This window comes from Salvia splendens, chromosome 12 (assembly GCF_004379255.2).
Source record: "Salvia splendens isolate huo1 chromosome 12, SspV2, whole genome shotgun sequence".
Classification (NCBI taxonomy): domain Eukaryota; kingdom Viridiplantae; phylum Streptophyta; class Magnoliopsida; order Lamiales; family Lamiaceae; genus Salvia; species Salvia splendens.
In genome coordinates, this window is record NC_056043.1 from 4,814,733 (window position 1) to 4,838,899 (window position 24,167).

Consider the following 24,167-nt stretch of genomic DNA (forward strand, 5'->3'; position numbering starts at 1 on the left):
TTTGGGAGTTGGAATTTAGATAGAGACAAAGCTCCTCTCTTTAGACAAATCAAACTTTCATAAATTCAGAATATTAATTGTCATTGCAACTTAACCTAACCTAACTACACTCTGCACAGCTTTGATTCATTTTTATTTCAATGCAAGCCTTTAAATATGTAGTAACTATTATCTTCATTCATTGTGTTTGATTGGGTAATAAATTTAGCATGCGGTTAACAACTTGGTTAAGTAAGAGGACTAGTTATGAGAATGTGAATGGCTCAATAAATAAATTCTGGAAACCTTTTTTTTTATTATTATTAATTTATGATCCGTTGAAGCAGTCAACTCTTTCCTCACAAATAGAAATACTCCGTAGGGCTGGGGAAAAATATCGAAAAAATGATATATCGCTCGTATCGTATTGAAAAATATCGAAAAATTATCGAATTTTCGATATATCTTAATTTTTGATACGATACGATACCGTATCGTAAGTTTTCGATACGATAACGATATGAATTTCCTTATATCGCGATATATCATTTTATATCGAATATATGATATATATCGATATTTTCGATATATCGTTTTATATCGAATATACGATATATATCGTATATATCGAAACATATTGAAATTCAATACATATTAAAATTTAAAATTATAAATATATATAAATCCATTTAATTGTACTTGGTTGTGTTGTATTTTGATTATGGAGATAAGAACACTATTAATTTTATTGTGTTGAAGTTTTATTAATTTTTGTGTGAATTTTAAGTTCTAAAATTATAATTTTCGATATACAGGTATTCGATACGATATCGATATTTCGATATATCGAAACTTTCGATACGATAACGATATGAAATTCTTTCATATCGATATTTTCGATAGATATACGATACAACGTTTTCGATACGATATCTCGTATCGACCCACCCCTAATACTCCTTATGTTATATGAACTATGAAGAGATTTCATTTATTATTAAGGTACTATACTTATTAGATAATTTAATAAACATTTTTTTAATAGGTGTTTCATGTTTGTGACATAAATCTATTGGTATTTATATTTTATTAATAATGATTAGAAAAATAGAGATGAAGTACTTATTAGATAATTTAATAAATATTTTTTTAATATGTGTTTCATGTTTGTGGCATAAATCTATTGGTATTTATATTTTATTAATAATGATTAGAAAAATAGAGATGAATAAATGTGGCGGACACACGCGGCGCGAGGTAATAGGATATAACATGCCACGTCTATGTCCAAACACGTGTCAAATTATTATTGTAAATTGTTAAATATATAGAATTAAATGTTTATGTAAAGTTGCCCTTGTAGAAAATTTGATAGTAGTACAATTTATCATGTATCTTCATGATGTAAATAATATATGATTCTTATTTTATAGTAATACCTACATATATAAGAGTGTTCAAATTAGTCCCCATCTTATTGTTAGTCTCTTACTTTTCATGTACTATAATTATTGATTTTATCGAGTATAATAACTACTCAATCTGATGTGTAATTTTGTAAATTTTCTTTACACTATTGTTCGAACTGTTTTAAGCATTTTCGGTTAAGAAGAATCCTAAAACTAAAAGCCATAAATTCTAATACTACAATGTTCTGACTTGCACGAAACATACTTCATTGCACACATTCTATATATGTCCAAATTTTATACACACAAAAGATAGACTTTGGAGAATTCGAAAAAAAGACCTAACCTATCAATTTGGTTTTTCTTTTCCAGCTGGAAAATAAATAAATACAAAAAAATTTGCTGTTTCTCAACTTGCATCTCAAATAAACAACACGCTTGACCAACTATTCACACCTTTTGATCTTCCTTTATGTGCTACTACTAATTAATACACAATACACATAATTACATACTTAGTGGACATCTTTGTAATATATTTAATATATAAATATCATAAAATGATTCTGTTTTAAAGTTCGTAAGTTATACCACGACTTGTAAAAAACCTCAATTATAATATTCAGACTATCGATACCCATCAAACTTTTAAAATGCTACTGCATAATTTCTAGGCTAATAATGTTTTAATAGAGGTGTAGTTAATAATGTTCGACTGTGATATTTTCTGGATTCGATTTCTATGCATGGATAAGAATGTGATAGGTATCTATATTCCTAGATAGGATATTAGCCCTTACTCCCTTAGTCCCACGTTACTTGTGTTTTTTTTTCCTCGTTTTATGAAAATGATAATAAATAGATAAAGTTGAGAGAAAAAATACGAACGAGAAGACTCGCATCTATATAGGGAGAGTGCAAATATTATAGGGGTGGGAATTCGGGTATCCATGGGTACCCGACCAAAAAAAAACCGGGTACCCAAACCTAAAAATCGTCTAAATGCACACCCAATACCTAACACGATATGTTTTTCGGGTACCCAAATACCCGCCACGAGTATCCAAACCCAATGATTGAGTACCCAAATACCCGACTCTTTACATATATTAATAATTAATAAAAAAATTAAGAATGAAAAATGTACGTATTAAATTTTTAAAGCTACAATTCTCTTTATTCATTGAGAATATTTTATTTTATTTTTGTTTTGTATGCTAATTATGTCTTTTTATGAACTTAAAAATGTCAACCATATTGTCGAGGGAGGCCAGTGACTAAACTAGGGGTGACAACAGAGAGTATCTGTAGGCGCTAACGTAATAGATACAGAGACTTGAAGAAAGAAAGAAATGGAATGAGAATAGAGTAACTTATGGAGAGGCGGATGTTTGACTTATTTATAAATGTTAGTGAAAAAAAATCTAATTAGTTATAATTAGGTAAATAATTTATGTCATACCCACCAATCCTAAATGATTAAACCTAATTAAAAATTACCCTAAACAGTAAATCGGGTATTCGTGTAATACTCGATTGGGTTACCCAATACCCGATTAATCTTAAATTTCATTACCCGATCTCATACTCAATCTTAGGGCTGGCAATTTTTGACACGACACGATAACACGACACGAACCGGCACGAAAATAATGGGTTTGGGTCAGAGCTTATTGGGTTCGTGTCCTTATCGGGCCGACCCGTTAAGGACACGAAAATTTCGTGTCGTGTTCGTGTCGTGTTCGTGTCGTGTTCGTGTTATCCGTTAACAATACGTGTTCGTGTCGTGTTCGTGCCGTGTTCGTGTTATCCGTTAACAAATAATATTTTAATATTATTAATTCTTATTATTTTCATTTTTAATAGGTTTAACCGTTATCAGGTCGTGTTGTTATCGAGTCGTTATCGTGTCATCTCGTGTACGTGTTGTTATCGTGTCGTGTTGACCCGAATTGGTTCGTGTCGTTAATGGGTTCGTGTCGTGTTCGTGTCTGAGGATTTCGTGTCGTGTTCGTGTTCGTGTTTGAGGTTTTCTTAACGGGTCGTGTTCGTGTTTGCTGTTATCGTGTTCGTGTCGTTATCGTGTCGACACAATAACGACCCGACACGCACGATTTGCCACCCCTACTCAATCTCGTTTTATTGGATATCGGGTATTCAGTTCCCGGCGGGCATCGGTCAGGAATGGGTAAACCGAATACCCAATATCCATATTACCACCCCTAAATAGAAGTGACTCAAGAAATGTGAGACATAAGGAGGATCTCAAATCGATTTCCTGATTGTATTCGAGTTTTTGGATACGCTAACGGCGCTTTGCAGCTAAAAACTGTGGGCCCGAAGCCTATTCACCGGGGCATGCAGTTATGGTAAGCGTCAAACTGAACATACACAAGATATGCACCTTTAACGACTCTATCTGATTAACCATATAGTCCTTTATTAACTTATTTTAAGGTTAAAACTACTATAATTTCAGCCTCCTATTATAAACTAATTGATTATATTACATTCTTTTAACATAATTTAATTTTTAGCAGATAAGTTACTGATATAACCAAGCATAATATCAATAATATATGCACTACTAATAAAAGATATCTTAGTAAAACATGCCCCATACCTTATCCATTATCGCACATTCTAAACGAGCGCTTAATTACTATGTATATGTTATATTGATATCATGTTTAGTAAATATAATATAAATACATGTAATTAATATGCAATGCTACTATTTTATTTGGTGTGATGCATTAAAGTGAAATAAAATAATTAATTTTTACAATTACAATTTATATTACGAGTATGCCACTATGAGTAAATCTCAACGGTCAAAAGTGGCCCCAAAATATAGTGATTGAACACCCAATATTGAGCTGAACCGTCGTTGCCCATAAATCGACAGTTCAAAAGTGGCAGATTTGTAGAGTGATCTATTTAAATAGTTGAAATTAATAATTAGGTCAATAACTAAACTTGCAGTAGAAACTAAAATATACTAGTTGAACTTATTTTTTTCTCTTCAACTTATTTTTTTCTATTTACGGAGTTATTGGAAATCGTCACAGCTGCCTTATGAAATTGGAGTTCATTCTATAAAATCCTGGCTTAGTATTTTCTAGATTTGGAATGATTTCACAACTTCATATCACACGTAGGGTTTTTAGTATGATAGTTGATAAAAATCTATGGGTTCCATCATAAAACCAATTGGTGATAGGAGGAGGGGCCCCTGAGACTTATATACTAGTTTTAATTTTATCTTGACACCGATATGAGACAGTTATATGTTATATTTTTAGTTTCAATTGCCAACAATAGTAAACTTGTTAATTCAGAAATTATTCGGTGTGCTAATAGACGACCTAATATAAACTTAGTCAATTAATCAGAGTTGAGAAGAGACACGGCATTGTAATTTTTGTATGTGTAATTTGAATTCTTATTATACCAAGTTTTGTAATCTTGGTATGAATATAAGACTGTCAAACTAAATATAATGCTAGTTTACCATGCAAATTTAATACTAAGCATAATACAATAAAATTATCGAATGATGTCGTTTGTTATATCGACCTGATAATAATTCCTTCAATTACCGGAAGAGGTGGTATTTTCTTTTTCCCCTCCAAATAATTAGAAATATACTTATTGTTTATAGTATTATTTCTTGCATTTCCTAGTCTTTTGTTTTTATTTCTTTCTTTTGGTTTAACTTTTAAAGAATTTTGCTTTATTGTTTTCTTTTCTTCCTACTTTTACAATTTTACCTAACACTACTACTAAGTACTCCACTAACTAACAATCGGCAATTCTAATACTTCGCATATTTTTACTTGACTAATATTCACAACATATTTAAATTATGACATGCACATGCTAATTAAGGAGTATTATGTTAATTAATGTTAATGTTGAAATGTTATACAAGTAACATATATAAAACATGTTGAATAAGAGTTGTTTGATAATGATGTCCATGAATATTCAGTTGTGGCAATAGAGAAATTTATGGATAAATATTTATTTATTACTCCACTTGAGAACGCCATTTATATAACAATTTTTTTAGTTGAGAACGCCATTGATATATTTATCTACCTCGTCATTAAAGATATTACGAGACCTCACGTTTTAAAAGAAGAAAAAATAAAATTACAATAAATACTTCGTACATATTAAAAGGTTATACTATTATGAGAAGAATTACGACTTTGGTTAAATACTTATCTCTCTTTCTAACTTTATGAATCATTCAGAAAATTTATAAAATTTTGATTTATTCACAATTTTCCAATAACAAATTATCAGCATATAATAATTCCAAGTAAATTGATAAGGTTCCTTGTGAGGGAAACCTTCCATGTGCCCAAGAAATACCCAAAGCGGTGTTTGATTTCAATTTTTTTTTGTGTTTTCAAAGATAAAGTAAAGATAAGTTGAGCTAGCCACAAAAACTAAACTCAAAATGGTTTTGGATGGAGAGAAAGAAGGTGAGAAGAAAGTGTAAAGAAGGAGGAATCCTCTTTGAGGACCTATGACCTCCCACAAAAAGATGTGGGCAACCCTAGGCTACTTTCACCCAAAGCAAATACTCCATTGGCTCCACATTAATGACTACACAACCATAAATGCATACCTATACTTGATTTAGCCAAATGAACATAAAACAAGCAACCTACAATGTAGGAATTTGGATATAAATCTCACATGGGAGATGCTCTCAAAGGAGTCTTCATAATAACATTCATCAAAGTCTCCTGAATAAATGTCTCACAAATGGTATTTATAGCTAGGGTTGGAAACATAAGAAAATGACCCAAAATAAGTGAAAAATTGGCAAAAACAGTGCCGACGCCCGACCGGGCGTTTAGAAAACGGCAAATCGCCCGACCGGGCGAATTTTCTGCCTAAATTCTTAAAATCGGACACAAACGCCCGACCGGGCGTTTTGCATAAGGGAAAACGCCCGCCCGCGCGTTTTGTTCTGCATTGCGCGACTTTCTTCAAACGGCCATATCTCTCTCATCCGAACTCCGTTCGAGGCGTGAAACATACTCACGCGACCCTCTTTCGAAGACGAAGACATCGGTTGCCTTGGAAGAGAATTTGGACGTCATTTGATTTGTCAGATCACTGCTTGAATCAGACCCCAGCTACATCTTAGCTCCTTGTCATGGCCTTTTCATCGTTCTTGGACCCCAATCTACCCAAGGCTCATGGAGTACGAGTGACTCTTGAGGCTCGGAACTTATGGTCGTATCATCAATCTAAATTTCATAATTTTTGAGAACAAGTTTTTAAATCTGCAGAATCTATCCTATTCAAAAACAAGAGATGACTAATTATGATTACCCCATCGCTATCAGTCTTATTTTATTTTTACTATAACAGTAAGTAGAATAAGTCACTATCATTCACTTGCATTACATTACAAAAATTAATACTCCTACTCCGCATATAAAAGTGGGGTAAATTTTATTACCTTTTATAATTTACTTTTGTTTATAGTATTTCTTAAAATTCATGATAAAAAAAGAGGATTTCTATTCATGGACTGATGAGCCATTATCGTAACTTTTGGTTAACTTCTAGTCAATTCTATGACTTTTAAAGTAGAATAGTTTTACTTACTACTTCCTCCGTCTCATAATAGATTTCACACTTTTCTTTTTAGTTTATCCCATAAAAAATGTCATATTTTTTTTTGGAAAAAGTTTTCTCTCACATTAATATAAATGTACTCTCTCCGTCTCATGTTATTCGCACTTTTCATTTTAGGCTGTAAATTTGGGATTGATTTTTTAGTGTAATTAAATTAGAATTTTAAGTGTAATAAGACACCACTTCATAAATGAGCTCTTAAAAAGTAATATATTAATTAAATACATTAATTTTAACTTAAACTATAAATAGTGTAAGTAGTTTGTGACGAGCCGAAATGGAACAGTGCAAGTAACATGCGACGGAGGAAGTACTATTTTCTCTCTCAACCTAACACACAAAACAATATCTCCTAAAATTTCTTGCCATTTCCCAGTGTGTCATCTATTATGGAACGGAGGGAGTACATAACTTTTGTATCTTTCCCTATAGTCACATACGATTAGGCCATCCACAACGCTGTTCCTATACCGTTCCTAAACCGTTCCTTAAACTACTATTTGCGGGCACCACTGTACTTTTTTACTCCATTCCTTAACTAAGGAACGGAACCTGCAACCCTCCGTTTCTTAACCGTTCCTTAAATTACTATTAATTCAATTTCATTTTTTTATTTTTATTTCCAACTCAATTCAATTAAAACAAACACACTTTAATACAAAAACAAACACACTTTATTAAAAAACACACAACATTAAAACAAAGTTACAACTTAAACTTAAAAAAATAAAAAGCACACAATTAAAATCCTAAAAAAATAAAAGTACACAATTTTAATAATTTCTTCCGCCAAAATTTGCCCAAATGTGCTCAATTAGATCCTGTTGGAGTTGGGTGTGTGCGCTAGAGTCGCTTGTCCTTGCACGAATAGATAACCGTTCTTGTATAGAAGGATGCGCTCCACTTCGAGGCGGACTACTTGCGGTTGAGCTTCCGGGGGATTCGGGGTTGAACCAATTTCCCGCCTCGGGTCCTTCGTCTTGGACAATCATGTTGTGCAAGATTATGCACGTATACATGATGTCGACCATGTTCTCCATGAACCACGTACGAGCCGGGGCTTTGATGATGTTGAAGCGCGCTTGGAGAACCCCGAACGCCCTCTCCACATCCTTGCGAGCGACCTCCTGCTTCTGCGCAAAAAGAGCCTGCTTTGGGTTCGCAGACCCACTGGACGTCTTCACGAAGGTAGGCCACTTCGGGTAGATGCCATCGGCGAGATAGTACCCCATTTTGTAAAGCCGGTTGTTGGCGACGAAGTTGATGGCCGACGCTTTACCATCCAAAACTTCAGTCAAGAGGTCGGACTGGTGAAGCACGTTTATGTCGTTGTTCGACCTGGGAACCCCGAAGTACGCGTGCCAGATCCAAAGGCGGTAGTCGGCAGCGGCCTCGAGTATAACGGTTGGGTGGGTGCCTTTGTGGCCGCTCGTGTAGGACCCCTTCCACGCCACCGGGCAATTCTTCCATTGCCAGTGCATGCAATCGACGCTGCCGAGCATCCCGGGGAATCTGTGCACTGTTTCGTGAAGGTCGAGCAGGAACTGACAATCGGTCGTGCTTGGCCTCCGGAGAAATTCGTCAGTGAAGGCTGCCCGGACGCCTTGGCAGAATTTGAGCAAGCACATTCGCCCAGTGCTGTCTCCGATGTGGAGGTATTCGTCGAACATGTCGGCCGTTTGTCCAGTCGCAAGCTGGCGGATTGCTGCAGTACATTTCTGCAGCGTCGTATGGCTGGGACGACCGCGTCGAACCCTTCCTGGAAGAACTCTTCCCGGGCTGCCAAAGTATTGGCGATGTGGAGAAATAACGGTTTCCCCATGCGGAAACGGCGACGGAAGTACGTATCTCCCCAAACCGGGTTACCGCAGAAGTAGTCGCGTACTAACCTTGCGGCGGCTTCCTCCCGGTTACGATGGATGTACGTACGGGAGCGTCGTTGGGGCGGCGTGGCTTCTTCCGCCTCCCGTCGTCGATCTTCTTCAAGTGATTGTTCCAATATTTGACGCATTTGTTCAAAAGGATCCATTAGTTTGATTAAATTTGGGAGAAGAAAAACAGAGTTGATTTGAGATGAAAATTGAGGTGGAAATAGAGAGGATTTGAGAGGAATAGATGTGTGTTTGTGAGTGAAATGAGTATGAAATAGGAGTATTTATAGAGTAAATAAATTAATAAATAAATAAATAAATAACGGCAAAAAAAAACGGTAACAATACCGTTGCAAATTTTTTTTTTTTATTAAATTCGATTTTTTTAAAAAAAAAAACGAATTATTGCGTCACCGTGACGACGCCCACTCGCGGGGCAGCGAGTGGGCGTCACGCGTCGAATGGGAGGCCGCCACGTCGCCTCGGCGCGTGGCGGCACAGACCTTGCCGCGTCTCGTGCCGACGGCACCCGGGACGGCATGGGAACAGAACCGCGACGAAACGCGTTCCGCTACGGTTTCGTTCCGAAGGAACGAAACGCGGAATGCCCGCGGCCCGCGTTGCGGGTGCTCTTAATATTATGATGAAGTTTATAATGATTTTTGTACCTTTATCATTTTATTTTTATTGTGCATATAATAATAATCTAGAAGTTTATTTATATAATAGTACTATAAAATAATATCAAATTTGTGTAGAAGTTAATCAAAAGCTTTGATTTGAATAATAGAACTACTAAATTTCGTTGAAATTTAATCGTATGAATCAACTACAAGTCCGTTTAATTTGGTGTACTTTCGAATGTTAGAGCATCCACATCCGTGCTCTTGACAACGAGCACGGATGTGTGTTCGGACCCACTTTTACTCCCTGCTCTTAGACAAGAGCACAATATCCACATCCATGCTCTTCCGTAAGGACAAGCTCAAGGGTCCCACCATTCTATTATTCAATTTAAATAAAAACATTTCCACAATATTAAAATGCATTAAAAATAACCGGAATAATATTACCAATTACAAAAAATTAAAAATTATATAATTAAAATCCTAAAAATTAAAATTTTCATAATTAAAGTCTTAAAAATTAAAAATTATCTAATTAAATTCATAAAATTAAAAAACCCACTACTCGTGGTTGAATTTTGCCCAAATGTGTTTGATTAGGTCTTCTTGTAGCTCAACGTGGGTTCGAGTATCGCGCATTGTGTGCCTTGTTTCAATCCTCTCACCCACCGTCGTATGCACACCTCGGCATGGGGGAGACCTCGACGTTGAGCTACCGGCTTCATCCTCGTCGTAAAAGCTAGCCGCCCTCGGTCCTTCGTCGGCTATAATCATGTTGTGCAAGATAATACACGTGTACATGATGTCGGCGATATTTTTCACGTACCACAGCCCAGACAGGGCCTTCACAATGTTGAATCGGGCTTGAAGGACCCCAAAAGCTCTTTCGACGTCTTTACGAGCGGACTCTTGACGCTGCTAAAAAAGAACTCGTCTCGGGTCTTGCGGGTTGTTGAGCGTCTTCACGAAAGTCGACCACCTTGGGTAGATACCATCGGCGAGATAGTAACCCATGTGGTATGTATTTCCATTGACGGTGTAGTCGATCGTCGGTGCTACACCATTCAACACATCATTGAAGAGTGGTGAAGAATATAACACGTTCAAGTCGTTGTTGGATCCGGCAACACCGAAATATGCATGCCAAATCCATAGGCGGTAGTCGGCGACCGCTTCAAGGATAAGTGTTGGGCCGTCGCCTTTGTGGCCGCTTAAGGGTTTCCCCCTCCAAGCAGTCGGACAATTCTTCCACCTCCAATGCATGTAGTCAATGCTGCCAAGCATACCGAGAAAACCATGGACTGTTTCGTGAAGACGAAGCAACCGTTGGCAATCATCGGTGGTGGGTGCCCGAAGGAATTCATCCCCGAAAGCTGAACGAACGTCCTCGCAAAATTTTTTAAGGCAAATGATTCCAGTGGACTCACCGACATGCAAATACTCGTCGAAGAGGTCAGCCGTTTGCCCAGTAGCAAGTTGTCGAATGGCACACGTACACTTCTCCAACGCCGAGAGACTTTGCCAACTGGTTGTGTCTGTACTTGTTTGAAAGTATTCAACACGGGAGGACAATGTGTTGACAATACGCATAAACACGCGTTTTGACATGCGAAAACGGTGCCGAAAGTAATCTTCCGGAAACCGCGGCTGGTCGGAAAAATAGTCGGCAACGAGCCTTTCGTTGGCTCCCTCCGGTCACGATGGATGTATCGGCGAGTTGATCTAGTTGGTTGAGGAGGAAGGGTGAGGGTATTCGCTGCGACATAGGCTTCAAAGGCAGCACGATGTTGTTCATAGTATTCTTGTTTTTCGCGCTCCGTTTCCGCAATGAGATGAGTGAAATCCATTTGAGGGTTTGAGTAAAAGAGGAAGATGTAGATATAAGTTGTATGAAAAAATATAAATGAGAGATGAATGGGAGATGATTTGATGTGAAAAATGAATGATGAATGTGTGTATTTATAGATGATTTTGAGGATAATAAAAATAAAAAAAATAAAAATAAATCCAGAAAACGGTAAAAAACAGCCAGATTTTGGGATTCTGAAAAAATATTTTTTTAATTTTTGGTATTATTTTCATTTTTTTAAAAAAATAAAAATTAAATTTCCAACGGAAATGCCGTAGGCCAATTAGAACGCGTCACGTCAGCTGCTCGCTGGCACGGACGTGCTCGATGCATCGAGCAGCGCCGCACCAGCAGCAAGAGCGCAGCGTGGACAGCGATGCAGTGCCGCTGGCATGGACGGACATACAGCGTCTTGCTAACAGCCGCGGATGCTGTTATAGAATTAACAAGAAACTAATCAAAATTACTCCCTCCGTCCCGCACTACTCGCACTTATTTCCTTTTTGGGCGTCCCAAGTTACTTGCACTCTTTCCATTTTTAGTAAAATATTTCACCTACAGCCGTCATTTTTGACTTTCCTATACACTCATTCCTTAATCTCCGAGCCGAAAAGGAAATGAGCGAGTAGCCCGGGACGGAGGGAGTATGATTTAAATACATTAAATTAAATAAAAGTAATAACAATTCTTGGAGTTGTCGGCTTCTGCTGTAAAGTTGTAATTTTATAGTGAGAAAGAGGCTAAATCCGAAATAACACACACATTCATGAATCATGCAAGAAATAAGAAAATGATGAACAAGAAAGAAAAAATCAGTTCAAATGTGTATGGCATTAAATAATTCGAGAAAAAAAACCCATGGGTGTAGGGCAGGTATAGGATAGGACAGCTTTTGTTTTAGACTATGACTGCTCCTTCCTCTCTCTCTCTACATTTTCACCTTTTTCTTTAATCTTGTCTCACGCATATTCACAGAGAGTGAGCTGAATCGTGGGGTGATTAATGGTATAACCTGCTTTCTGAGGTTGAGAAGAACCTGATGCCCAAACCTCCCTTTTTCTTGCTTTTCTCTCCCCTTCTTCACTTCCAATTTCAGTTCTCTCTCTCTTTCACTGTTACCTATCTAACCTCTCCATTATACATCCGATAACCTCATTTCCTCACCCAATTTTCTTCATTTAGCAAAGAGTTTCAAAGCTAAAAAGGTGTGTATGGAAATATCCTGCTGTTTTTCTTTTCCGTGGTGGAGGGTTTGGAGCAAGATTTTCTTCATTTCTTTTGCTATTTTCTTCGTTTTGAACCAGATTTTTTTGGTTGTATCCTCTCACATCTTCATCTTTGTCTCTTGGACTAAACCCCCATTTTCAATTTTTTGCTGATTTTCGTGATAAATTGGTTACTATTTCTGTGATTTTATGATCTGTGAATAGAAATCTTTGACGGACTTTGCACAAGTCTTCCCTTTTGTGAAAGCAAACCAGTAAATCTGGTCGTTCATCTTCTTTGAATGAGGGGTTTTTTCTAGTACTGTTCTCGATCGAATTAATTTTGTGATTTTGAATCCAAAATTCAAATATCGCTTTCTTGATGTTGGGTTTTGGGAGTGCGTAAGCGCTTAGTTGTCTGCCATCGACGAAATTTGTGTACTTTGCCTTGGTTTACCCACATAAAATGACGATTGATTAGGTCTTATCTCTACTTAATCCCCCCAAAATTGGGCCTTTTTCTTGCTCTCCCATACCGCTCCAAATGTGTCTTAGATCACTCATTACGACCACATAAAATGACGTTGAAAGAAGGGGTCTAGAATCTACTGTTCCCGTCTGAAAATATTTCAAACTTGTGGTTCTTGTGTTGACGCGTTCTATTTGTATGTAATCCTTGCAGGATTGATGGATTAATTGGAAAAGTTGAGATCTTTTTTCTTTAGGTGAGGTGGGGTTTGTTTAATTCTGCGGTGGTGGGGTAACGGAGGCGCGGCCTACTGTTGTTATATATATCCGGCGTTTTTGGGGAGGGGGGGAAGTTCTTGTGACTGTTTTGGCTAAACAGCACAAGGAGGAAGACAAGGATAGCAGCAGATGTTATCCACTGAAAACCCTCCTTCAGATCTCTGTGAAATCCCTCAACTGAAAAGTGGTGATGATGGCAGTGGTGAGAGTAATCAGCAGCAGCAGCTGCTTGGGGTAGATCTGTTGAAGTCAGGCCTTGATGACAAAAACCCACTTCCCAACTTCTCCATAAGGTAAAAAAACACTCTCTTTCTGATGTATTCAATACAAGAGGCAAAGAAATCAAGAATAACTGGCCATTCTCTCAGAAGAATTTGCAGCTTTGTTTGAAGCATGGAGTGAAGGATGTATTACCTCCTTTTCAGCCTGTGAGAAACCCATCTCATCAAAGTGTAGTTGATAGTTTGAGGTATTCTGATGTGAAATTTCCTGAGTCGAACGGCTGTGGTGTTTGCAAACGGCCAGCTCTGAGGTGGGGTTGTTTAATTCTGCGGTGGTGGGGTAACGGAGGCGCGGCCTACTGTTGTTATATATATCCGGCGTTTTTGGGGAGGGGGGGAAGTTCTTGTGACTGTTTTGGCTAAACAGCACAAGGAGGAAGACAAGGATAGCAGCAGATGTTATCCACTGAAAACCCTCCTTCAGATCTCTGTGAAATCCCTCAACTGAAAAGTGGTGATGATGGCAGTGGTGAGAGTAATCAGCAGCAGCAGCTGCTTGGGGTAGATCTGTTGAAGTCAGGCCTTGATAACCTGTTGTATAGTCCTCCTCTCTCATGGTCTTGCTATTTCTTGGGGCCTCCTTGATTGGTCAGATCCAACCAGTATCTGATGATCTGGTTGTGAGATATAGATTTGTTTCTTTGCTGTGGCCTTTGAATCCTCTGTCCAGAGCTCTTTTTTTAGTGGTGTTTCTGTTTGCTAAATATAGGCCTTTGTTGTTCAGTTTGGGTGATTTGATGGTCACTTCTCTGATGCAAGTTGCTGCTGATTTTTTGGTTTTAATGTTGATGTTTTGCTTGTTTTGCTTCAGGGATTATGTATTCAATACAAGAGGCAAAGAAATCAAGAATAACTGGCCATTCTCTCAGAAGAATTTGCAGCTTTGTTTGAAGCATGGAGTGAAGGATGTATTACCTCCTTTTCAGCCTGTGAGAAACCCATCTCATCAAAGTGTAGTTGATAGTTTGAGGTATTCTGATGTGAAATTTCCTGAGTCGAACGGCTGTGGTGTTTGCAAACGGCCAGCTCTTAACATTGACAACGTGAACTCGAGTGAATGTGAAGAGGATAAAGAATTTCAATCAATTCGGGAGTCCAAGAAGGCTGAAATCAATATTCAAAGCCCAGTTAAGAAGTGCAGATTGATTGTTGAACAAAGAGCAAACGAAGATACTGCTGTGGTTTCGGAAACAATGACTTCGAAAGTGTGCCCCGTGTGCAAGACATTCTCATCGTCTTCTAACACCACTTTGAATGCCCACATAGACCAATGCCTTTCTGGAGAGTCAACAATCGAATGGACAGCAAATCCCAAAGTGAACAAGCATAGAATAAAACCACGGAAAACAAGATTGATGGTCGACATATATGAAACAGCGCTACGCTGTACCTTGGAGGATCTTGATAAAAGAAATGGAACAAGGTGGGCTTCGAATACTGGCCTTCACCCTCAGGATCCGGAGGTGTCGATTGAGGAGGAGAAGATGAAGAAAACATGTTCTCCACTGGATTTTGAAGACATCAACTGTGAAGGCGGTGCTGTATATATCGACTCATGTGGCACTAAACTTCGAATTCTATCAAAGCTCAACCATCCATCTTCAAAGTCGAATGTTAATGATTCCGGAGCATGCAAGTTGGTCAAAAGAGATAAAGGAATCCAATTGCATTTGACTAAGAGGAAGAAGAAGCATACTGTCCAGAGACTTGAGGTTCAGAAGAACTCTCTTGATGGCCAAGGAAGTTGCTCCCCCGTTCCCGATCAACTTTCAGACTGCCCTCCACATGGTCCTAAAACTTACTACCCCATGCTTGAGGTATGCCATGTCTTCAGTTTCTTTTTATCTTCATCTGCAGTACTCTAGTTGAATGCTCATTATATTGTCTGCCTTATATTCATGAGCCGATAGAAAGATTTCTTTGGGAAAAGCTGAGAAATTAGCTTCTAAATATTTGTTTCAAGCTAATATGGAGATCTGTGACTTAGTATTTTCATCTTATACCTAACTATTTGTCTATATTCATTCTATATAATCGTGATTTTGTGGAGTCAGGCTCGTGACAGTTAGTATGTATCGAATGCTTAATATGTTTGTCATCTTTTCTTTGAAGTCTCCCCCGTGTTGTTCACAGATTAATGATGGTCAAACGAAGGTTCATCCCTCTGAAAGTCACGAGGAGGACGATCCTACAAAGTCCCCTACAGCCTCTGATCATATGAAGTTCAATGATTTTGGAATGATTAAAGGGTGGGTACGCTCCAAGCGTACTGGTCTTAAAAAGAAGAACAATCTTGAACTAGAAATTCAGCATCCAGATAAAAGTTTGAAGAACTTGCAAGTAAAAAGTGTTTCTTTACTTGGTGATAGAGGAAATAGTGTCCCAATATCCCCAATTTCATCCAATGAAAATCCCGTGTTACCTCCTGAAGGCCTCAAAAGAAAGGAGAACCTATGCAGATCTCTTGAAGGAGTCCACGAACTGCCTTGTTTAAGAAAGGAACCCGGATTTTCTTTGTTGAGATCTGAACACAGAACTGAAAAGAAGAATCATTTGGCGTCCAAATTTAATGTTAAGCAGTCAAGAAAAGACATCTCATCAGTTCATGAGCGGCTTTTGGATCCTCCAAATCGTGCAGAAAATCAGGCCCCTTCTCGCAGTAATAAGAGAATCGGGAGCAGCAGTCTGACGGTGAAAAATGTTAGTAGCTCTTTTGGCGGCTCAAGCATCTCCCACCATCGCACTTTTTCTAATGAAGGCGTGATAGCTACTCCAAAAAAAAGGTCGTTGGGCCATGCAATGTCACCTGGAGGTAGGAAATTTTCGTCTTTGAGGACAATGCTGTTGTCTGTTAAGCATCCATCTGGTGAGGAACCGAAGAAGAACTTAGGGAGAGATCTTTCAAGTTTCAAGAACCCTCGGCTGCGTTGCACATCACGGTCAGATGATGAGGCAGTAGTCTCACAACCTACATTTCATGTAGAAGATAATCTTGTAGTGAAAAAGAACTGTGGTGAGCCTTTCAGCAATAGAACTGGGGTTTTGAAACTTCATAAGAGGATAGGGAGATTTGTGAACACAAGTGAAGGAGACATGACGTCTAAGGGTTCAGAGACATCACACGAGTCTGATAGTGATAATGTTGGAAACAAAATTGATTCTTTTATGGCTGGCAGTGTTCCTATTGATAGTGTCTTGGGAGAAGAGGTTGAAATGATGGATGATTTTGTTTGTGAACCAGCTGAAACTGATGGAGAAGCTTTTGTTTCCTTTAACAAATCACTGGATTCTGCATTTCCTGTTGGATCCGTTTCACAATATTATAGCAAAGCATATGATGGGCATTGCCCGACTGAGCTAGTGTTCCATTCTGACCGAGAGATGTTTCATGCAGACAATGCCGGTGAAAACTTGGTTACTCCTGATAGTCATGAAATGTCAGAAATGGATGGTGATGAAGCTCAAGGAAACTACTTTGTTGATGTCGATCCAATTCCCATACCGGGACCACCAGGCTCGTTTTTGCCGAGTCCTGGGCGTATGGGCTCGGAAGAACTATTGGGACATTCATCATTGACCACTTGCCGGATACAATCTTCTGATGGTGGGCATGAAGTTGTTGATATGGATTCATCGGATTCTCCCATTTCTGCAATGTCAACAGTGTCGAATTCCATTGCTGGAAGATCTAGTTCGATATCCACCACTAACTTATCTTCACAATCACACTTCACAGCAGAGAGGAACAATCCTGTTGTCGAAGGTTTTCCTCCCTTTGAGCAGATTGGTTGTGTAGAAAAAGAGCCTAACCATGTCAAGATGAGTTATGAAGTCCAGAATATACAACCATGTTGTTGCTCTAGGAAGGATGCCTCGCTGCAAGGTGGTTCTTTGAATTATCAAGAATCACAAATTTTAAGGCGACGGACTGTGACTCCACTCTCAGTTATTCCCCAGGAGAAGCAGATTACCAAGAATGAAATCTGCTTCATTGACTTAACAGCAGAAACACTCTCTGAGAAGGAGCCAACGAGTTCAGCCTTAGGTTATGTTCCACATAATCCCAAGGCAATGTTCCGAGATAGTGAGTTTCCAAGTCCTTCTACTTCAAATCCTGTCCTGAGACTGATGGGGAAGAACTTAATGGTTGTGAATAAAGAGGATAATCTGCCTAGCCAGTCGAGCACGATGATAGAGCATCCCGGTGTGAGGTTATGTGCTGAAAATGACAGACATAACCAGAATGAGCCCAACTCCTTTCACCATATGCTATCTCAAGGTCCTTCTTACATGCCTGCACACCACTCAGACTTCAATCCATCTGATCCTTTCAAGATTCCTACTAACTATAGGCCACCTTGTCATCCGCCAACGACAATGAATCCGAGTGTGAAACCCACGTCTGCTCCGGGATATCACGAATATGGTAATGGGTTCAGTTTGATCAGCCCAGATACTCGCACAACAGCGTATGATAGTGAGTGGGCACTCAGAAGGAAGATTCTTCTGGTGGCGGATGCAAGGAAATAATCATCATCGATGACTCACCAGAAAGCGAAGAGGTGCTTGACGAACATGGATGACCGGTTAAGCGACTTTGTTTTGCATCAAAATGTGGCATCTGATGGCTCGAGTTATTTCATAGTATATAGAGTCTGATGAAGGTGATGATGAGAGATGATAAAGGGGCATCTTGTATACCGAGTTGCATTAAGATAACTCTTTTTGTGTGTAAAAGGAAAGGATCTTTCTTTGAATAATAAGTTGAATTAAGATAGTAGTAACTGTTTTTGTGTGTTTGCTTGTATGAGGATAGATCACTTTGTTTTAATCCCCATAATTAAAGAGGTGAATGCATGGCAAATTCATGGTTGATATAGATAATTAGCATGGTATGAAGTGAGGAAACTAAAAATACTTAATAAGTAAGGTGAATTTAATGGAATTATCGTAAGTTGATATGTTGGGGTGTGGACATGGTGAAGGTGGACAGCTAGCTACTCTACTTCATAGTAGTGACAAATGAATAATGAGAATAATAAAAGAATGATAATCGTTTCAGAATCGCATACGTTGAAATTATAATTAGTTGTCTCCCATTTATTCCTCATCTTTTGCTAGTATTCATATGTTTCTCAAATAATTATTACACCTATTCTCTTTTGAGGATTCGCTTCCAAATATTCTGATCACTTACATACACCCATGTTGAAAGGTTACAATCGAAGAAGAATTTGACAAGAACGCAAGTTGAAGAAGATGAACCCCTTTTTGAGAAACCGAAATTGAAAAACTCTTATTGATCAAATTGCGGATGTATACGACTAATTTTCACACTCTATAATGAGCTAACAAACTAACTATTTATACTAGAACTTAAGTGAAATAAGTCTTCACAAAAGTTTGTTGAGTCAGTTCGTAACCGCCTCTAACGGCTATCTTGTTTTCTCCTTGATCAAGTTATATTCTTTTCTCCTTGATCAAGTTACATTCCTTTCTCTTGATCAAGCTGTCTCCCTTTCTCTTTCACCTTGATCAAGCTGCAGCTCCACCGAACGTACATGCCTTGATCAGCCAATAATGCTAACAATCTCCACCTTGGCTGGTCATGGCTTGACGAACTCAAAATCTCACAGTGTACAAGTTGATTAGCCTGCAACAATACTCAAACTTATCTTTGTTCAACGGCTTGGTGAGCATGTCTGCAGGGTTGTAGGCCGTGTCAATTTTTATCAGCTTAACCCTCTCACTCTCAACTTCATCTCTAATGAAATGGAGCCGAACGTCGATGTGCTTGCTACGCTCATGAAACATTTGATGCCTAGCCAAGCAAATCGCCCCATTGCTGTCACAGTGAACACCAACTGACTTCTGATCAATGCCAAACTCTGAGATCAATCCAAGCAGCCATTTACTCTCCTTCACGGCCGAAGTGAGCTCCATATACTCGGCCTCTGTAGTAGACAAAGCCACTACACTCTGCAAACTAGACTTCCAGCAAATGCCCGAACCATACAAAGTGAAAATATATCCAGTCTGGGATCTCCTTGTATCAACGTTTGCTGCATAATCTGAGTCACAATATCCAATCAGAGGCCCCTTTAACTCCATCTTCTGATGTAAATAGGATTCCAAGATTATGTGCTCCATTTAGATATCTCATTATCCATTTCAAAGCACTCCAGTGCTGCCTTCCATAATCAACCATGTATCTGTTTGTGGAGCTTATGGCATGAGCAATGTCTGGCCATGTACATATCATCATGTACATCATACTCCCAACTATGTTGGAATAGGGAATCCGCTCCATTTCTTTCTTTTCAAATCTTTTGGTTTCTGATCTCTTGTCAGCTTGAAATGAACTGCCAGAGGAGTAGCTGTACTCTTCATATTGTCAGCCTTGAATTTCTTCAAAAACTTGTTGATGTAGTCAGTTTGGAAAAGCCATAGCTTCCCCTTACTTCTATCTCTGACTATATCCACGCCTAGTATTCTTTTGGCAGCTCCAAGATCTTTCATCTCAAAGATGGCACTTAGCTGGCTCTTGACCTTTCTTATCTCATTGATGTCCTTCCCCGATATCAACATATCATCTACATACAATAGGAGATATATGGGCTCCTTGTTCTTCTGCTTCTTGACAAAAATGCAGCTATCATATAGAGATCTACAAAATCCAAGCTTAGACAGATTTTCTCCAAACTTCAAGTACCACTGTCTACTGCTTTGTTTGAGACCATACAAGCTCTTTTTTAGCATGCACACCTTTCCTTCTGATCCAGGAACCTCAAAGCCCTGGGGTTGTGCCATGTAGATAGTTTCTTCAAGATCTCCATTCAAGAAGGCAGTCTTGACATCAAGCAGCGCCAGCTCCCAATCTCTCTGTGCTGCTACAGCTAATAAAACTCTGATAGAGTTATGTTTCACAACTGGTGAGAATATTTTATTGAAGTCAACTCCTTCTTGTTGATTGAAACCCTTGGCCACCAACCTTGCCTTGAATCTGATGTTGTCTGCCTGGGCTGCCTCAATTTTCTTTTTAAACACCCATTTGCAGCCTATCACTTTCCTGAATTATGCCTTATCAACAAGTACCCATGTTTTATTCTTGAGAAGAGAGTCAATCTCCTCCTTCATGGCTTGAATCCACTGTTTTGATTCTGGACCAGAAAAGGCCTCTGCATAAGAACTAGGCTCTGAATTTTCCAGTTGCTCAGCTATGTGGAGAGCATAAAACAACATTTCAGTGTCTCTAAATCTTGAAGAAGGACTGATATTTGTTCTTCTAGTCATATCCCTTGCCAACTGATAGCTAGTTAGATCTTCCTGAGCATCTGAGCCTTCTGCTACAGGCTGATCTGTGCTTTCATGTGCAGGATCAATGATCTCACTTTGAATTTCATCAACATACGAGTCATAGAGATCAAGATAGTCATTCCCAGCAGTTTGAGCACCACCATTCTCCACCTCAAAGTGAGGATCATTATCCACAGCTTCAGAAACTGATTCAATTTGTTTCTTTTCCTGAAGAGGCATTTTGTGCTCAACGAAGGCCACATCCCTACTCACCAATATCTTTTGGTTACCAGGTTCTAGGCACTAGAGCCTAAATCCCTTCACATTTTTCTAGTATCCAGCATGATACATCTGAGAGCTCTAGCATTCAACTTCCCTTCCTTCTGATGTGCAAAGGCTAAACAGCCAAAAGGCTTCAATCTACCATAATCTGACTTCCCACCATACCATCTTTCATCTGGGATTGCTCCATCTATTCCAGATGCTGGGCATTTATTGATCAAATAGGCTGTAGTGGAGACTGCTTCTGCCCAGAAATTTTTGCCTGCTCCAGATGAACTTAGCATACACCTTATTCTCTCAAGCAAGGTTCGATTCATTCTTTCAGCAACCCCATTTTATTGAGGGTTTACTGGGACAGTCTTGTGTCTCTTGATCCCCTTTTCTTGGCAAAAATGATCAAACTCCTTGGACAAATACTTCAGTCCATTGTCTGTTCTCAAGACCTTTGGTGCTGAGCCTTTTTCATTTTTCATCTCTGTACACCAATCTTTGAATGTCTTGAACGCGCCAGACTTCTCCTTTAGTATGTATACCCAGACCTTCCTTGACCAATCATCAATGATTGACATGTAATATCTCCCTGCACCCAAACTCTTAACTGGTGCAGGGCCCCATAGATCTGAATGTATATAGTCTAGAGGAGATGAGGAGGTGTGTTTGCCTACTGGAAAGCTTTGTTTCTTGGACTTTCCCAGCAAGCAATCCTTACATACTTCCATCATTTCCTCTGCATTGGCCTCTATCAGGCCCATCTTGATCAATACTTTCAGACTTCCTTCTGCTGGATGTCCTAGCCTTTGATGCCACACTTTCAAATCTGGTGTGGAGACTGAATGTGACTCACCTTCAATAACTGCGGCTTGAAGATAATATGGACTACCATTCCTTTTAGCAACCATCTTGACCTGGGAGTCCTTGCAGATTTGCATTTCACCATACTGTGATATAAAAGAATATCCCTTCTTCTCCATAGTTCCCAAAGATATCAAATTCCTTTTGACTTCAGGAATATATCTTACATCAGATAGCACCTTGATAGATCCATCATCTACCCTTATCATGATGCTTCCAATCCCTCTGATGCAGCATGTTTGATTGTTTCCAAGAAGCACAGTGCCATGTGCCTCCCTCATATCATGAAACCATTCTCTTGTGGGACACATATGAAAAGAGCAACAGAAGTCCATGATCCAGAATCCTTTCTCACGCTTATCTGTCACATTCATCACCTCAGACACTTCATCAGCTTCATCATTCACGTTATTTGAGTGAGAGTTCCCTTCACTGGCCTGCTTCTTCTTCCAGGCATAGCAATCACGCTTTAAATGCCCTGGCTTCTTGCACCAATGGCAAGAACGGGTCTCTTTTACTCCAGAGACTTCAGCCTTTGAATCTTCATACTTCTTCTTAAACTTTTTCTTATTGAACTTCTTGATATTCAGGGATTCTGGCTGCTGATCAATCCTCTTAACTGCCCCTTTCTGCAATTCCTTGGCCATAAGAGCAGCATGAACCTCATCAAACGTAATCTACTTGTCTCTTCCATACAATATGGCATCCCTCATCTGATCATACGAATTGGGAAGTGCGTTAAGTACCAAGATGGTTTTATCTTCATCACCAATCTTTACATCAACGGCCTCAAGATCATCTATAGATTTTCAGAAGTCCTCTAGCTGCTCAAGAATTGGCTTATCTTCCAAGAAACTATATGAATAAAGCCTTCTCTTCATATATAAACTGTTAGCCAAGGACTTAGCCAGATATACCTCATCAAGTTTCTTCAAGATTCCAGCTGCGGTTGTCTCGGCCTGCACCTCCCTCAACACTTTGTCTCCTAGGCACAATATCACAGCACTATGCGCTTTAAGGAGCATTTCATCATGCTTAGCCTGAGCCTTCTCGTAGAGGGCAGGAGCCTTTCCCTTCGAATCTACGTCTGCTGGGGTGAGAGCAGCAGTCAAGCCCTGCTGCACAAGAACGGCTCGCATATTCATTTTCCATAAGCCGTAGTCGTTCTTGCCCGTGAATTTTTCAGCCTCCATACGCGCAGCCATCTCTCTATGCTTCTTGTTCGCTTCCCACAGACGACGCCAATTGTTGAAAGATTACAATCGAAGAAGAATTTGATAAGAACGCAAGTTGAAGAAGATGAACACCCTTTTTTAGAAACCGAAATTGGAAAACTCATATTGATCAAATTGTGCATGTATACGACTAATTTTCATACTCTACAATGAGCTAACAAACTAACTATTTATACGAACTTAAGTGAAAGAGATCTTCACAAAAGTTTATTGAGTCAGTTCGTAACCGCCTCCAACGACTATCTTGCTTTCTCCTTATCAAGTTATATTCTTTTTTCCTTGATCAAGCTACGTTCATTTCTCTTGATCAAGCTGTCTCCCTTTCTTTTTCACCTTGATCAAGCTGCAGCTCCACCGAACATACATGCCTTGATCAGCCAATAATGCTAACAATCCACATCCATATGCAGTAGTAATATGGATGAAGAAAGGAACAGAGGTAACATGACTTGACTAAAATGAAGTAGTGCAGTGATAGAAGTGGAATTTTATTCACAACTTCACTTTATTCTTTCTATATTTAAATAACTAAACACCAGTTTATTCTACTACAGCATTTTTGGAGTATTACTACATTTTCTGCCGGAGTTTGACCAATCAAATGACCTCTGCCTCCGCGACCAACACCGCAATCCCGATATCCGGCATTGACATCATTTTTTGATTGACAATATGTTCATAATTTTTATTTACTTTATTTGTTATCCGTTAACATCATATTTTGAAATCTAACAATCTCAATTAATACTAACAATCTCAATTAATAGTTTTGAGTTTGTTAAAAAGATGTCATACATAATAGATAGATTGATATAATAATGTATTACTTGATTACGTACGAATAATAATGCGTAATCCATATTGTAAA

General features: G+C 38.7%; 1 protein-coding gene across 1 annotated transcript; it reads left to right on the forward strand.

Moving 5' to 3' along the window:
- Window positions 1–12,268: 12,268 nt before the first annotated feature.
- LOC121758544 lies at window positions 12,269–18,418 on the forward strand. The gene is made up of 4 exons (XM_042153927.1): window positions 12,269–12,606; window positions 13,289–13,646; window positions 14,446–15,451; window positions 15,768–18,418. The coding sequence occupies exons 2-4, from the start codon at window positions 13,483–13,485 to the stop codon at window positions 18,162–18,164; spliced, it is 3,567 nt and encodes a 1,188-aa protein (XP_042009861.1). The 5' UTR covers window positions 12,269–12,606; window positions 13,289–13,482; the 3' UTR covers window positions 18,165–18,418.
- Window positions 18,419–24,167: the final 5,749 nt, after the last annotated feature.